The 15,602-nt window shown below is 40.7% G+C and overlaps 1 protein-coding gene across 2 annotated transcripts in view; it reads left to right on the top strand.

Moving 5' to 3' along the window:
* The window catches only part of cacnb4a (calcium channel, voltage-dependent, beta 4a subunit), a 32,308-nt gene that overhangs the window by 12,182 nt on the left and 4,524 nt on the right, over positions 1 to 15,602 (top strand). For both annotated transcript variants that reach the window (XM_079356821.1, XM_079356822.1), the window contains 6 exons: positions 9,253 to 9,372; positions 10,327 to 10,449; positions 11,391 to 11,518; positions 12,444 to 12,523; positions 12,730 to 12,749; positions 14,058 to 14,138. In XM_079356821.1, coding sequence (XP_079212947.1) covers positions 9,253 to 9,372; positions 10,327 to 10,449; positions 11,391 to 11,518; positions 12,444 to 12,523; positions 12,730 to 12,749; positions 14,058 to 14,138 — 552 coding nt within the window. The remainder of the gene's footprint in view (positions 1 to 9,252; positions 9,373 to 10,326; positions 10,450 to 11,390; positions 11,519 to 12,443; positions 12,524 to 12,729; positions 12,750 to 14,057; positions 14,139 to 15,602) is intronic.

Here is a 15,602-nt window from a genome sequence, read left to right as displayed (position 1 = left end):
ATGTGTGGATCATATCAGCACAGCTTTTGTTCATTTATATCTGCTGTATAGCCCATTACAGTTTGTTTAATGTATGACTCAAAAAAGCAATAATAGAAATTACAAATACACCTGATGAGTGATTGAAGGGATGTTTGAGGGAGACGTCTTTGAGACTAAACTCTATGAATGAATTACGAGATCATATCCCTTATTTAGGTTTAGTTTTCTCCAAGGTGTCCAACCATGTTGGCGGTGTATGTAATGAAGAGAGAATGCTTTTAGCATTGTAGCATTGATCTGATAGTCGAGGTGGTCAGAGGCGGGAAACGGGTGGAGATGGGACGCCACGCCGAGCTCTGGCGTCTGTACAGATAAAGCTCGAGTGTGGCACGATGGACTCAAGAACTGGCCACTTGACACTCATAGATAACAACCAAACAAACAACTCATTGTCTGTGTGTGTGTGTGTGTGTGTGTGTGTGTGTGTGTGGGTGGACTCAGGAGACAGACAGAGACGAGGTGGAGAGCTTTCTTGGCAGAGTTGTTGCTCGTGTCCGTTCACATGATAGTAAACATTTGGGAGCGCTTTAAAGTGGCTCACACCCTGAATGAGTTCTTTCCTTAACAGAAAATGAGACAAATGACATCTTCAGTTTCATTCATACCCGACCACTTTGAGCAATTTTGGGTGGCTAATCTCGGGGTTACCAAATTAACAGCCAACATTGTTTTTTATGCATAACTTTATGTCTCTGTCATGGTTTCAAAAACACATCAAATAAAGTCTTGTCCAAGCACAAGAATGCATCTTACTTATGTTTTTGTCTAACATGTTAGCTGCACACTACATGAACATCTAATCGGGGGGTTGGGGGGGGGGGGGGGATGACTGGAGGTGTGACGCTGGAGGAGAGGCTTCAGAATAGCAGAGGTGACACCAAACAGAGCTTTGTTTTGGTCTAGTGCTTTGTACAGGACAGAGGCGTTTTAACTTTAAAGTTTTATGAGAATGAAATGACACCATGTGAATTGAAATGAGTACTTATGATACTTTAGTATACCACACTGTTGAGAGTTATATCTCATATTATTCTGATTTAAAGGGGAAAAGGTTTGACCTATGAAAAATAAAGACCAATCTCTAATGAAACAATGATAAGTAGTAAAAAAAAAAGCAGATAAACTCAAGTATAGGATGGAGAGGTTAAATTCTACCTTTGGTTTCCAGACACATGGTTCTTTATTTTCAATAGTTATGCATACGGTAAAGCAGGTGGATATTGGCCTTTGGTGGCATGGTGTTTGTCTTTCCTCCCTCCTCTGTCCTGCAGCTATAGATTTCATTCGTAACGAGGCACTAAATAAGAGTTATTTGTATCAGGGAAAGACTCCCATGGCTCTGAACGGATCATTAGTAGAGGCGCCTGGAAGCCCTGGACAAAAGCATCAATCCTGTCTGTCCGGTCTGGCAGTTTGATTTCAAAGAGTTACGGCTAAAACAAATCCTCTGATGCACATTTGACCATTTGTTTTCATTGAATTATTGATATGCATTCTTTGTATTCTCTTCAACGATAATGTGCAGACTCTTACAAAGAAAACTTCATTCTTTAGGACATCCTTCTTCTTTTTCTTTACATTAACTTTTGCAATGGACAGACTAACAGATGATTTGACTGATGTATGGACTGATTAATGGATGGACAGAGAGACAGATTGACGGATGGATAGAGGGATGGACAGTTGACAGACAGATGGACAGTTGGACAGATGGATGGATGGTTTGACTGACAGAGGGATTGATGGTTGGATGGATGGCTGGATAGAGGGACAGACAGTCATATGGATGGATGATCAGATAGATAGACAATGGATGGATGGAAAGAGGAATAGATGGATGGATAAACTGATGGATGGAAGGAAGAATGGATGGATGGATGGACAGATGGGATGGAAAGATAGATGGATGGATGGTTTGAGTTACAGATGGAGGGACATACAGTCAGATGGATGTTTGGGTAGATGGATGGATGGATGGATGGATGGATGGATGGATGGATGGATGGATGGATGGATGGATGGATGGATGGATGGATAGATAGATAGATAGATAGATAGATAGATAGATAGATAGATAGATAGATAGATAGATAGATAGATAGATAGATAGATAGATAGATAGATAGATAGATAGATAGAAAGCATGCTATCACAGCAAAAACAGAGCAGCAGAGAAATACAGGGATCAAGTTTAGTTGAATGTAAAAGCTGTTGACAGTGCGCCCCTGCCATCAGTCACCCATGTAATTTACTGTTTACAGGCCTATAGGACACATCTATACAGGGAGACTACGATTTCCCCTTCACAATGACATTACTGACTTCATCCAGAACAGACAAAGTGCCTCTTTGTCTCTTCACTGTGGCATGTAAACAGCTGATCACAACACAGAATGCAATCATGCAAACGTATGTAGTGGCCGAGGATGTGAGGTAATTGGTTGAGAAGGTTGTTGGGGGGAAAAAAAAGCGCCATCGCAGGAGAAGAAATTGATGAACGGGGCAGAATTTGAAGCAATACATCATGCCTGAGTCCTGATGTCAAGCAGCCCTTTGTAGGCATGTTCCTGCTCCCATGAGCTTTACGTTGTTGTGTGTTTGTGTGTGTTTGGGCTTTCACATGCATTGTGTGCAGTTTCTATAGCAGCCCCATAGGTTTAGTAATTGTAATCTTTTTCACATTTTTTTTACAAGGTTAGTTTGTTGTATATCAGGTTTCTAACAAAGGCTAGAAAGAAGTGGATAAAAAAAAAATGAAATAGGTTGAAAAATGACAAAAAAAACAAAAAAAAACAAAAAAAAATCAAATTTCACAACCTGAAACCAACAAATGTTTCAAATGTTTGCCTGTTAAACGTCTGAACTATTAAAGAACAATCTACATTTTGAACTATAACTTGATTAATTCATTATTTGCTGTTTATTTTAAATTTTACATAACTGTCATCTGAAAATGTGTCACATTATGTTTCAGTGATAAATCTTCAGTTCTTCAGAAAGAGTCGAGCTGCTAAATAAAGAACCCTCGCTTGCTCACCAAATCTCACATTTTCAGGTCTTATGAAATGTCCAGAGGATATGACAGAGGCTCTGTTTGTCACAGTGTATCCGACTGAATGCTACCCTCTCTTTTGGTGGTCGGACGCAGAGCAGAGTGTATGGCAGCGACCGCAGGGGCAACAGACTGTACCGTCATCTGTTCGGTAAACATTTGAGCTGGGGCCTGGCTTTTCAAACGTCCACTATCCGCCAAAAAGGAAATGACATCAACCAACCTGATGAGCTGGACATGTACTGGGGTGACAGCAGCTCATCGAAGTATATGATTTTATGTTATCTATCATATATGTGGACCATATGTGAAGTGAATGGAAGTAGTTCAAGCAGCACGCTTGAATTAGAGTTTTGTTTATTGAATTAAGAATGACTCCACCTGACTGGATGTCTCACAGCTGAAACATAGAAACTGAAAAGAGAAATGATTGTGAATCAGGGATCAACTTCACGAGCTTCTGGCTTTACAAATGAGTCAACCTCCCGAGTGCTGAGAGAAATGGACAGCTTCCACGATCTTCACGCTTCAACAGCTGAGTGGTGACATGATGTTTTCACAACGGCCACTTGGACAGAAAGAGACGTGTGAAGTTATTCTCTTCAGACAAGATCACACTTGTGTAAAATTCTGAAAGTGACCATAAGAGTGTTGGAAGTTTGGTCTTAAAGGAGCAATGTGTGAGATATGTAGTGAATTAAATCATAGAATGAAATTACAGTGTCATCGAACATGAAGCGAACATGCTATGTTGAAGTGTCGGCTTCTCTGACAACAATGCAGCAGCCAGTTTGTCCTCCTTCAAGTTCAGATTCTGGTCCTGAATGGTCTGGATTAGTTTGGATCACTGATGTTTTGGACGCCTCTTAGCGATTTAAAAGTGCACAATGCATTTAATGTGTCACTTTAAAGGATATTGTTAGTCTCTAGTATCCTGATAATGGTCCTTCCCACTTAAAATATTTTAAATTCTATCTGTGAATCTTTTCAATTTGGAAGTTATTTATGCAGCATCTTTCACAGTTTGTTTTGTAGCAGTGGATTTGTCTTAATGCATTTCAGCTTTCATTGGAGTTTTCAGCTGCCGTGTGACCTACTTATTTTATTACATGATGTCAAGCGGAGCCTATTTTTAAAGAAATGAAAGCTGGCAGCAAACATTGGGATTATTGTATATCTCTGTGTTTACGTACGCAGTAACGCGATACTCTTTGTTCTGCACTGTTCAGCAGGTTTAATGCACACAGAACACTCAATCACCTGCTCTTCAGTCAACATGATGTTGTCTGACGTTATTATATTCGGAGGCAGAACCCTTCAACAGTGTTGTATTATTAGACCTTGAAATAGATTTGTAAGGTATGTTTATGATATTTGAAACCATGAAATAAAAATAAGTGAACGCAATGGGCTGATGGGATATGACAAGCATTGTAGAATGTTTTATCAGAAGGGTAGTGATGCTCTGACAGATGTTCTTAAACATGGACGAGGACTAACATCTGCACACTGACTGCAAAAAATCAAATCAAGCGACAAACATTGCAAATGATCCCAATGAATCCATTACCTATATTTGATCTTCTGTATTTTTCTATATCCTCTTAATGCCTTACTGCTGAACCACCGTTGAACTTGCGTACATTTAACCTTATTGGATAAAGGCCTGATATGACAGCCAGGCTTTATGTCCACCTACATAAGGTTTCATGAAAGTTTGTCAAGTTTTTTTTTATAGTTAACCTGCTGGCAAAAATGTTAACCTTTTCAGAAATGGTATTTAGAGAACATATGGTTATTTAAAAACACATGTTTTTAACATCCAAAAAGCATGTTTTGTTAGTTTAGGACGAATCATTTTGTATTCTGTTTAAGCAGTACAATGACGAGGCATCCTTTCTTTTCTCTTCGGCCTAAATGACAAATGAAAATGTACAGGTCGAACAAAAACGTGTGAACCTTCCCTTTGTACAAGGAAAAGATTGATAATCATAATTATGTTGCTCAAACCGTACAGCTCACGAGTTCGACACAGGAAAAGGACATTTAACTTACTTCTTGTATTCAAGCTTGTGCTATGATTTATCTGCTTTTTCGTCTCCCGTCTTTTGATGGTGAACAGTGAGTGCAGGAGCTCTGCTGATATTCTGTCTCAACCAGTGAGAGGTGAACCGCTTTGATTTCACGACATGAAAGCAACAGAAGGCATTAAAATTCATGAACTCGTTCAGGTACTATGGCATGGTGGCCATTTAACTGCACTGTGACACACATTACATCATGCAACATGGTTCAGTGTCATAAGGCTTTCGCCTGTTACATAACACTACGTATGCACTGATTGTTTCGTGCATTAGCTGCATTTTTTTAAACCAAGAAATACAGGTTTGATATGGATAGGGTGTATCTGCATTCTAACTGCTTTTGTTCTGGTTATTCTGAGGTGACCTTTGTTTCACTATAAATAGAAAGTACTGAAGAAGGACTGACACTTAATGAGATGTTAGACTAAATGACAGACAAACAGAGAGCGTATATGACTTTGGACAGGTGGGTTTTAAACACTGTGAGGCCAATATATTATAAACATTTTGATGTCACTCTTTTTTCTCTTTTTTTTGGAGGGGGGCGGGGCTTGTTGTACCTTTATTAGAGAGATAAGACAGTGGATAGAGTTGGAAATCAGGGAGAGAGAGAGTTGGGGATGACATGCAGGATGTCAGCCAACAGGTCGGATTCGAACCTGGGCCACTTGCTTGGAGGAATATAGCCCCCACATTGGGCGTGTGTAGTAACCACTGGCACTAACAGCGCCCTGTCATTGAGTTTTTTTCTCCAAAAAACCCCATAATTGATTCCTTTTAAAGTTGTTTTTTTTAAGTTGACGCAGGTGATAACGTTCTCCTGGCCCTGCAGAAGCTGCTCTGTGTGGCAGCCTGCAAGCAGCGTACAGCGCACCTGTACTGGAAGGCACTGATGAGCAGTAATATGCATGCAGACCCCAGAGAGTCTTAACACTGAGCTTGTTGTTTGTTGCCTATGGTGCAGGCGTCCAGTGTTCATGCTAATTCTGAGATTACTCAGCCGTAGTGTAGCGTGTGTTACAGAGCGGAAATATCTCACTCCGTCACGGGGACGGAACAGAATATAAGAGCTAACTGGACTAGAAAGAGAGGATCGAAGAGTGAAGCACGATGCTGTGAATTCATTCATCTCTTTTTTTTTTCAGTGGCGCTGCCCTGCTAGCGACCCAGAAACAAGCGCTGCTGCTCTCTGTCTGTTTCGGTGTTTCTCTGTCCCGACAAATTCCCCCAAGGGGGCAATAGAATAACAATAAAATCAACTTTCACTTTTTAGCATGTCAAGAGACTAGCTGATAAAATAAAGTCAACAACGGGCGGCAGACACCTTTTAGTTCCTAAAAAGGAAGTTCCTATAGGACTAAAGGTTTCAGGTATTTTTAATGGAAACATGGCACCACTAAATAAACCAGAGGATTCACTGTTGACCCAAAAGCAGTTAATGAGTAAACAAGCTCAAAGGTAACAGTGCTCCGTGAACATTGCATATTTTAAACAGTTACAGTATTAGATGAATTAAATCAAAACAAAGACCTAAATATGTACCACCACACACACTGTGTACTGTACAGTGCACAGTTACAATGTACATTTGTAAAAACTGACCTGAAGCCAGATCTCCCATATGGAACACAAACAGCTACAGGAGCGGTCAGCCAAGGGTGAAGTCCTTGGGCCAGGATGCGCTGGTTACATATGCATCATTGTTGTGTGTAGCATAATGTGACAAATAGGTCAGCGCTGTTTGAAAGTGGTTTGTTAAAGCATGAGCGGTAGATTCAGCCGGGATTATTCATGCAATTAGCCAAGAATCCACTGACAGGGCTCCACTGTGTTCAGTGATCTTTTGGCCATGTTTGCCCTTACTGGACAGGACAGCATACAGGAAGTGTTTTCGGAGGAGAAAGTAGGGGATGATGCAGGGGGATGTGGTCGTATTTGAAGACATGGCGGCTGCGGCGAGGACTTGTTCATGGCGAATATATCGTTTAATGCTAATACTTCTATCAGGCAATATAGTATTGGAGACATGGATTGCATGATGAGAATCAGATTTGTTGCAGAATATTAAAGTTTGCGCAAAGAAGTACATCTTTCAAAGTTTTGTTCCTCAGTCTGAGATCTGCACCTGCTATGTGTTGTTGGATCCTCACTGCTAAGGGTCTGAAACAGCGTCTCCTTAATAGCACCCCTCCTTCTCCGCAGGCCCTCTGCGATGTGATGCTGGAGCTTGATGAGCACATTTGAGCCGTAATAATTTCTCTCTGCTGAGGCAAGACTCGCTTCACAGCTGTGTCTCTGTGCGTCCACTGCAGCTTCTGTTTATGTTTCCACACTGAGTTTCCTCAGCTCGCGCGGTCATAATCTTACTCTCTCTCTCTCTGCCTCTTTCACTCTGTTGCTGTCTTGAGTGATTGGATGGGCGTTTTTATTGCTCCTCTAACGCAGACGGGTAGCTAATAAGGACGAGGGTTGAGGCAGTGTGTGAGTTAAGAAGGAGATGAGTGCGCTGATAGTGATGTTATAAGACTGATCGTCACCCTGAGGGAGACTGGTGTGAGGGTCAGACTATTTACTGTGCCCAAGAGGAACTGACACACACGTGCTTATTCAGGCGGCTGCACATATAACCAGTAACTTGATTTATAATCTGATTTTGAAGGGGATTTCTAACATGTCGGCCAAATGTATCCTTATCTCTAACATCCTCCAGATGCGAGTCATATTTTCGGAGTGTTATTTTCACAGTTGGAAATTGTTGCGAGGACAGATTTTGCAAAAGTAAAAAGCTGTTCCCAGAGAGCCAATCAACACCGGCAACAGCTTAAGGTGTTAAAATATATCGGAGATGCATACATAGAGATACACTTGTGAATTGGCCAACAAGCACTTCAAGTATTGGCAGTGAAAGGTCCATCCAAAGAAAACAGTTTAGCAAGACACAGTATTCTCTGCGATAAACAAAATGTCTTATAGCACATCTGTTTTAAACGGGACATATTATGAAAAATCAATTTTTGTGTTGTTTTTGAATAGAGAGAGTCTACCGACCCACAAAATGTGAAATAAACCCATCCAGTCTTTTGTTTGTGGTCTGCATAAACACTACAGCGCAGAGAAAAACGCTCTGTTTCACATTTGCTCGCCCTGTGACAGCACAGTGGGATACTGAAGAGAAAAAAAAGCTCCCTTCTGCTGGTAGCTCTATCCATGGACTCTACCCCGAGCCGAAAGCAAAAGTTGCACAGGTCTGCAAAAAGGTGGACAAAGAGGATAATATGTCATCTTTAAGGGAGTTATCCTAAGCTACATTTGTATCTGGCTTGATAAAAGACAGGACCTCCAATATTTGACATTGATGTGTTCAGTATACCCACAGAAAAACAATCCAGGTCCTGACAGTAATAGACATGACAAATAAGAAGGAAGCATTGAAGTCGGACACGTTACCCAAAACCTGACAGTTTAGCTCCATTCCTTTGATGAAAAGTGTAAAACACTGAACCCATAGAGGTCAGCACAGCTTTCCATTTCCTCCACAGACAACACTGTGTCCCCCCTCTCTATGTCATCACCAGTATTCAAATTTACTCCAACTACCATGACTACAGGAATAATGAAGCAGGGTTTCCTGTTAACTACAGACAAAACACCGTCCCTCTGAACCCCCCCCCCCCCCCCCCCCCCAGCCAGTTGTCATCTTTAATCTGTCTGCCTTTGATCCTGAATGAAGAAGAATACAAGCAGCTGTTTGACACAGCGACACACACACACACACACACACACACACACACACACACACACACACACACCTGTGGTTGCTGTAGCCTCCTAAAAATTGATTTGCTGTGTGGTTTTAAGAAATAGCCTCCCATTATGTCTTGCTTCCGTTTGCACTGTCATGCACTCAAATGTGTTAGAATCGGGCATATCAAGTTACACACCCTTTGTATGTCAGACTTAATCAGCATCATATGAAGAAAAAAAAAAGTTGTTCATACCCTGTGGATGTTCCGCCAATACTTCAAAATGCTGTCCCTTCTTGTAAGACTGAATCTTCATCTTCTTTTTCTCCAGGGTTCAGCTGATTCGTACACAAGCCGACCGTCTGACTCGGACGTGTCCCTTGAGGAGGAGAAGGAGGGCGGCCGGCAGGAGCGGGAGCAGCAGGCCACTGTTCAGCTCGAGAGGGCAAAGGTCAGGATCTCAAGGAACTATTTAGAGGACAATAGAGACACTTTCTGTCCTGTGTATCACATGGAGCTGTTTTGATCCCAGGACAGACTTCACTCCTGCAGGTCTGCATGCACAGTTTTAAAAGTTATCCATCCACGGGGCGCTGGTGGCGAGGCTATGGTCTCGTTCCCTTTAATGGTGTAGATTCCAGTAAGGTCCGGTACGTCCTGGCCCTTTTGGTTTATTGAAGGTCGTTGTCCAGATGTTTCCTGCTGTCATGTGTTCACATACCACACAGTTAATCTAAAGGTGTGGATGCTCTAAATCCCACACATCACACCTTCCTGTGATGTGGAAAAAGTTTTATAGCTGTACTGAAAAGAAAAGACTCTGCTGAGACTTCTTTAGTACTGGTGTGAGTTCACTTCACACTTCCCTGGGAGATTTAGAATATAACATTAGTTAGCACAAATAATTAGCACAAATTAGTTTGTTAGAGAGCTTTCCAGATCAACTTTCCGTGTCTCTCGGTGAATTGATAGTCAATAGGGCTTTTTCATTGCAGGCACTTTTATAGTAGAAAATCCCATGGTGTAACTAAAAGCATGAACTTTGACTCTGTCTTTTAGCTTTGGCGGATGATGGTTTCACTGCCTCCATCATGAGGAGAGATCTTTGTTTGCACCCGTCCCTCGCTGTAGGTTTGCTGCAAGTGATGGTGGAGCTTAATGTGCAAACCCTGCTCATTTAATATCTCTCTCTGCCAAAGGGAAACACACCAGTCGTGTCTACTGTGCATCTACTGTTGTGTCTGTTTTGTTCTATTATTGAAATGCCTTAACAAGAAAACAAAGCCAGCTTTATCGTATCACACTTCATCTTTTGTGACTGGTGATAATATCCCCTTTTCCTTTGACATGTTCACCTTCCAGCTTAATGCTGTGATCACATATTTTCCTCCCTGCTGTCTTACAGACTAAAGCAGTGGCGTTTGCTGTGAGGACAAATGTCAGCTACTGTGGCGCTCTGGATGAGGATGTTCCTGTGGCCGGCACTGCCGTCAACTTTGATGCCAAGGACTTCCTCCATATCAAAGAGGTACGAGTCGGGCACTGTGTGAGGATTCCTTTTGGTCCACCTCATTTAGTTTATTTATTAAATCAGCATGATGTGCTTTTATATTGAAGGCTGTTCTATTCTGTTGCTCCTCAAGTATCTGGCAGCCATTGCTCACAAAATAAATTCCATAATAATATGCTATTTATTTAGCACTTAAGCTAAACTAGATTTTTTTTACTGTCTATGACATCTTAGTTTGCAACTAATAGTTAGTGAACTCCTTATTCCGACTGTGGCTCAGTGGAAGAGTCGGCCGTCTTTCAACCAGAAGGGTGGGGCAGCTACATGTCCGTGTCCTTCAATTCAATTCTTTATTTGTCCCCGGGGGGCAATTCAAAGACACTTCATTCGACAGGAGTCAAGAAACTACACATCCCACAATCTATTATGGATGATATCACTTCTTCTTAAATGTTCTGTGCTATGTTATAGTTTGTGTTGTGGAATATATAAATTAGTTTCACTGCTACATAACAATGTCATTACTACTATTTGTGTTAGCTAGCTAACTAGCTGGCCTGCTTGCGCAAAACTATCAGTTGGCATTCAGCGCCCAGGTGCAAGAATTTAGCCTAAATGTTTATTGATTTTAACATACATTGAGTAAATTAGAAAACATACTGATATATACAATACAATTTGGTTAAAAATATCTAATAAAGGACATGACAGTTAAAGTTATTAAGGGTAGGTACAGTATGAATAAACCATTTTTTAACTTCATGTTTAAATAGGATGCTGACTCTCTAATTGATTGCAGTATTAAACTGCTGATTTGTTGCTCTGATGGAAAAGACAGCCTGGCCCAGTGTGTGGGATTGTGCCGACCTCTCTCGCTGCACCTCTAGTGGTATGTTGTCCATCTCACAGAGTGGAAATCCTAAGGTATTATGTCCTCTTTTCATCCCTCCGTTCTACAGAAGTACAACAATGACTGGTGGATCGGCCGTCTGGTGAAAGAGGGATGTGACATCGGCTTTATCCCGAGCCCTCTAAAGCTGGAAAACATCCGACTCCAGCAGGAGCAGAAGAGAGGACGCTTCCATGGGTGAGTATCAGAGAGGAAGGAGTGAGTTGAAAATGCACAGAAGGCAAAGCTTGGAAGGGATGAAGAGGGTTTTGGGGACTTGTTAAAGACAGAGCCACTCCAGAGAGGAGTAAACATGGCTGCTGGAAGAACTGGCAGATAGGGAGGAAGTGAGATGGATGAGGGCCAACCTGTGTTGTGTGGTCCAGCCTCTCAGAGGTGCGCATGGATCCTGGCCAGCGCTGAATTTTCCATCAGATGGGACGATGGGTTTCAGCCAGGAAGGGCGTTTAGAGATGCTTAGTGCCTTAGACTTTCCTGACTTTTAATATAACGAGAAGAGAGAGAGTCATTTATTTCTGTTTCTGTTTATTTTTATAACAGAAACCATTTGCACGTAGTCCTCGCCTCCATTAAAACATGCTTCCCCTTTTTGAAAATAATTAACCTTAGTCAGTTTCCACATATATTTTACTTGACCCGATTTTCAGATGGTAAGAAAATATGTCCAGTTGTTTTCTTAAGATTGTGACGTGTTTTTGTCATCATCTCAAGATAACACTGCTGGTTTCCCAGGATAAAAAATTGATTTCTTGAGAACTCTAAAGCATCAGAAGTTGACTTAATACTATACAACAGCGCCATCAAATAAAGTGTAGTATTATTATCATTATTATTATTATTATTATTATTATTATTATTATTATTATTATAAAAGGAAATCAGGGTAAAAAAAGTATTGCTGAATGTCCTCTTTGGGCTTCTGTACTTTGAGCTTAAATGAACTTCAATGCTCCTTTAGGTGTTCATATTGAATTAAATTAAGAAACATCACATTTGTTGTGTGATATATTATTTAAGTTTGTTGTCTTTGATGACTTTTGACAGTAACTGAGTCACTCCTGTTTTTCTCTTTTCTTTTTCTATTTGCTGTTTTTTATTGTAGCAACAAGTCAGGTGGGAACTCTACGTCCAGTCTGGGAGAAATGGTGTCAGGAACATTTAAACCAAATCCAAACTCTGCAGGTTGGTCCCACAGATATTCTCTGTGGAATTCACAGATACAGATGTTTGTATGTGTGTCTGCTCTGTATTTGTGTCTTGGTAACTGTGGGAGTATTAATATCATTGATATATCCGATCATGTGTGACTTGATCTTTTCTAATCCGTTTCCACAATTTCTCCAACATCAAGTATGCACTCTTCTGATATTTTTTCTCTTTTACTTTAGGAAAGCAGAAACAGAAAGTGGTGAGTGTTGCCTTTTTCTTCAAATATTTGCTCATTTTACATGTGAGCAGGGGCGTGTCCAGACTTTTCTAAGTGGGGGCGGCCCACCTGGGGCACCTTGATTACATGGCTGGCATAATGTGACGTGTTTGGGCACACACACGCAAATTAATTTCAGATTGCTAACCTATTATCCCCACTGATGAAATGTAAGTAAAACAATTTGGCAACATTAAATCTTAGCTTGATTCTTGAGGGTCTCAAAAACTAAGATTTATGTGCATTATTTATTATTTTACATTCACAACTGAATGCAACTGGACTCAAACTCAGACTCAAGTATACCTTTACTAGCAATTAGTTCCTTTGCTAGTTAGACAGTGTGCACAAGTTATTAATATCCTGTTGAAGACAGCCAGAATAGTTGATTAGTACTTAAGCTCCGCCTCCGATTAGGCAAACAGACAAATTTTGAGGTTGCACCTTGAGGGGCCAATCAGATATTAAGGGGTGCCCATGCAACCCCTGGACACCCATCTGAACACACCCCTGCTTGTGAGTGATAAAACAGCTCTGCTTTGCTGATGATGAATGTTAGACATGGATGAGATGGATCATGAACTTCTCAAACTTCAAATAGGAAAACCTCATTTTGATATGAAAGAGGGAAACAATCAAGTGAATTAAATGTGGGAGATTAGAACTGATTAGAGTGCTTTAAGTTGGAGAGGTATCCTTTTTTGCACGCTGAGTTACACAACGACTGTGACCTTAATTAACATGTCCTTCTTATTAAAATAGAGAGAAGTTGCACTGATTAATCCATGAATCAATTTGCTGTAAGCTTTAACTTTACCTTGTTAAAGCAGAATATTTTATGTGTATGTTTTTCTCCTCTCTGACTGACCTCTATTAACTTTGTTTGAGCGTTTGAGGAACGTCATCTTGGCTTTCAGGAAACTCAAAACTTTCTGATATTTTATAGTCCAATGGTCACAGACGAGCAGACTGTCTATTTTGATTTAGTCACGGCAAAGTCATTGGGTTCGAATAAATTAAGTCGTTGGTGCATCTGAGTCAGAGTCAGATGTAGGAACCAATTCTCAGAAGTGACTCTTCTCAAAAGTGATAAACCACTTGAACCAGCACATCATGTTTCAAGATGACGTGTCTGTAAATTAAATCACAACACTAACTTACAGTTATTGAAAGCATGAAAACACTTTTAATTAAAATGTTTCGTTGTATGGGAGCGTTTAAAGATACCTTGGTGTGTTCGATTTTCTAATATTACATTTTGACTGACGCTGTGTGTGCCCGCCCCTCCAGGCTGAGCACATCCCTCCCTATGACGTGGTTCCCTCCATGAGGCCGGTTGTCCTGGTGGGGCCGTCTCTGAAAGGTTACGAGGTATGACACGCTGCCACTGCTTAAGCTCTCTGACCCTTGCACCTTCTTACAGCGAATATCTTCAAACCTACATCACTCACCCAACTCTTTAAAGCGTCTGTGAGGAACTTTCTGGATTAAATATCACATCAACCTTGAACTACAGATGCATCCTGCTAACCAAAGTAGCTGTTGACGAAGTGTTTTGGAAAACCTCTTGCTCCACTCCAGCTCCACCCTTTAGTCCAAATATGGTCACTTTCAAGGGCAAAAAAAACAAGATGATAATAGCTGAACACAAAACTCTATTGAATCTTCGATTCACCTTGCATATTTTTTTGTAGTGACAACTGCTAAGGGTACTGAAGTATCATCTGTTCCCCCCTCAAAAAACCAAGCTGCCTCAGTTGCTTCATGCCGTAGGTATCCTGCATATCCACGTCTGCTGATTCCCTTTCAAGTGAAGATTCCAAGAGATACAATATTACAGCTGAAAGTGCTCATTGATTATCAGTTAACACTGCAACCTCGGGGCAACACAATGAAGGAGGCTGAAGGAGGTGGTGTGGAGTCAGTTGTCATGGAATCACCGTCTCAGCCCTTCCATTCTGGTGTTGCCGTGGCAACAACCTTCCGGGTAAACTGCTTTGAGTCTGAAAAAGTGGAGCACGATTTGAAATCAAAAAGAGAGAATGACGTAGAGCAACAAGGTTTTAGAAAGAGATGTGTGACTGAAATGCATTTTAAATGGTCAAATAGCAAAAGGAAACGTCATCAAACTTTAACAGCTTCTTAATCAGTGTGAGAGCAGATCATGCATCTCATGTGGTTTAAGGTTTCTGTGCTTCTTTTTCTGTTTTTACAGTTGTGATTTTCTTAAAGTGAGTACTGCGTTTAGTTTGTATGGAGACTGGTACATTTCCAGTGGTGTAGAAGAATTCAGATCCTTTAATTAAATGACAGTGCAAATACCAAATATTCTCAATAAGAGGTCAAAGCTGGCAATGTATGTAACTTACATGTAAGTGAAAGTACAGACTCATTGGAAAGTTGTTCTCAAAGTGAAAATAAAAGTACTCGTATTGCATAAGAAGGACCTTTGGCTGAGTTTAGATCAGTGGTTCTCAACTGGTGGATCTGGACAAAGCATGTGTATAACCGGTCTGTGAAAGGCTTTTAAAGCATGTTTGATTTGTTCAGTTTCTTGATTCTGTCATATGTTTTGTAACCACTGAGGTCCAAACTGCACAACTTTACAGTAAATAAATCTGATTAGTCGAAAAAATGTTCAAAAAGCTCTTTAAAAGTCAAATGTATAATCATAATATTAATCATCTTTTTGATCCAATCAAACCTTAACGGACAAAAATGAAATAAAATGTGCATATTTGGAGTTCATGTCAGAAGAATGTTGATTCTACGTGACTCATTTGTTTGCTTGAAACTTGCCTGACACCTTTTTGGCTTCTTTTCATCCTGTGTCCT

This window comes from Symphodus melops (genome assembly GCF_947650265.1).
Source record: "Symphodus melops genome assembly, chromosome: 12".
Classification (NCBI taxonomy): Eukaryota; Metazoa; Chordata; class Actinopteri; order Labriformes; family Labridae; genus Symphodus; species Symphodus melops.
The sequence above is the reverse complement of the archived record's forward strand: the minus strand, read 5'-3'. Positions and strand labels throughout refer to the sequence as shown.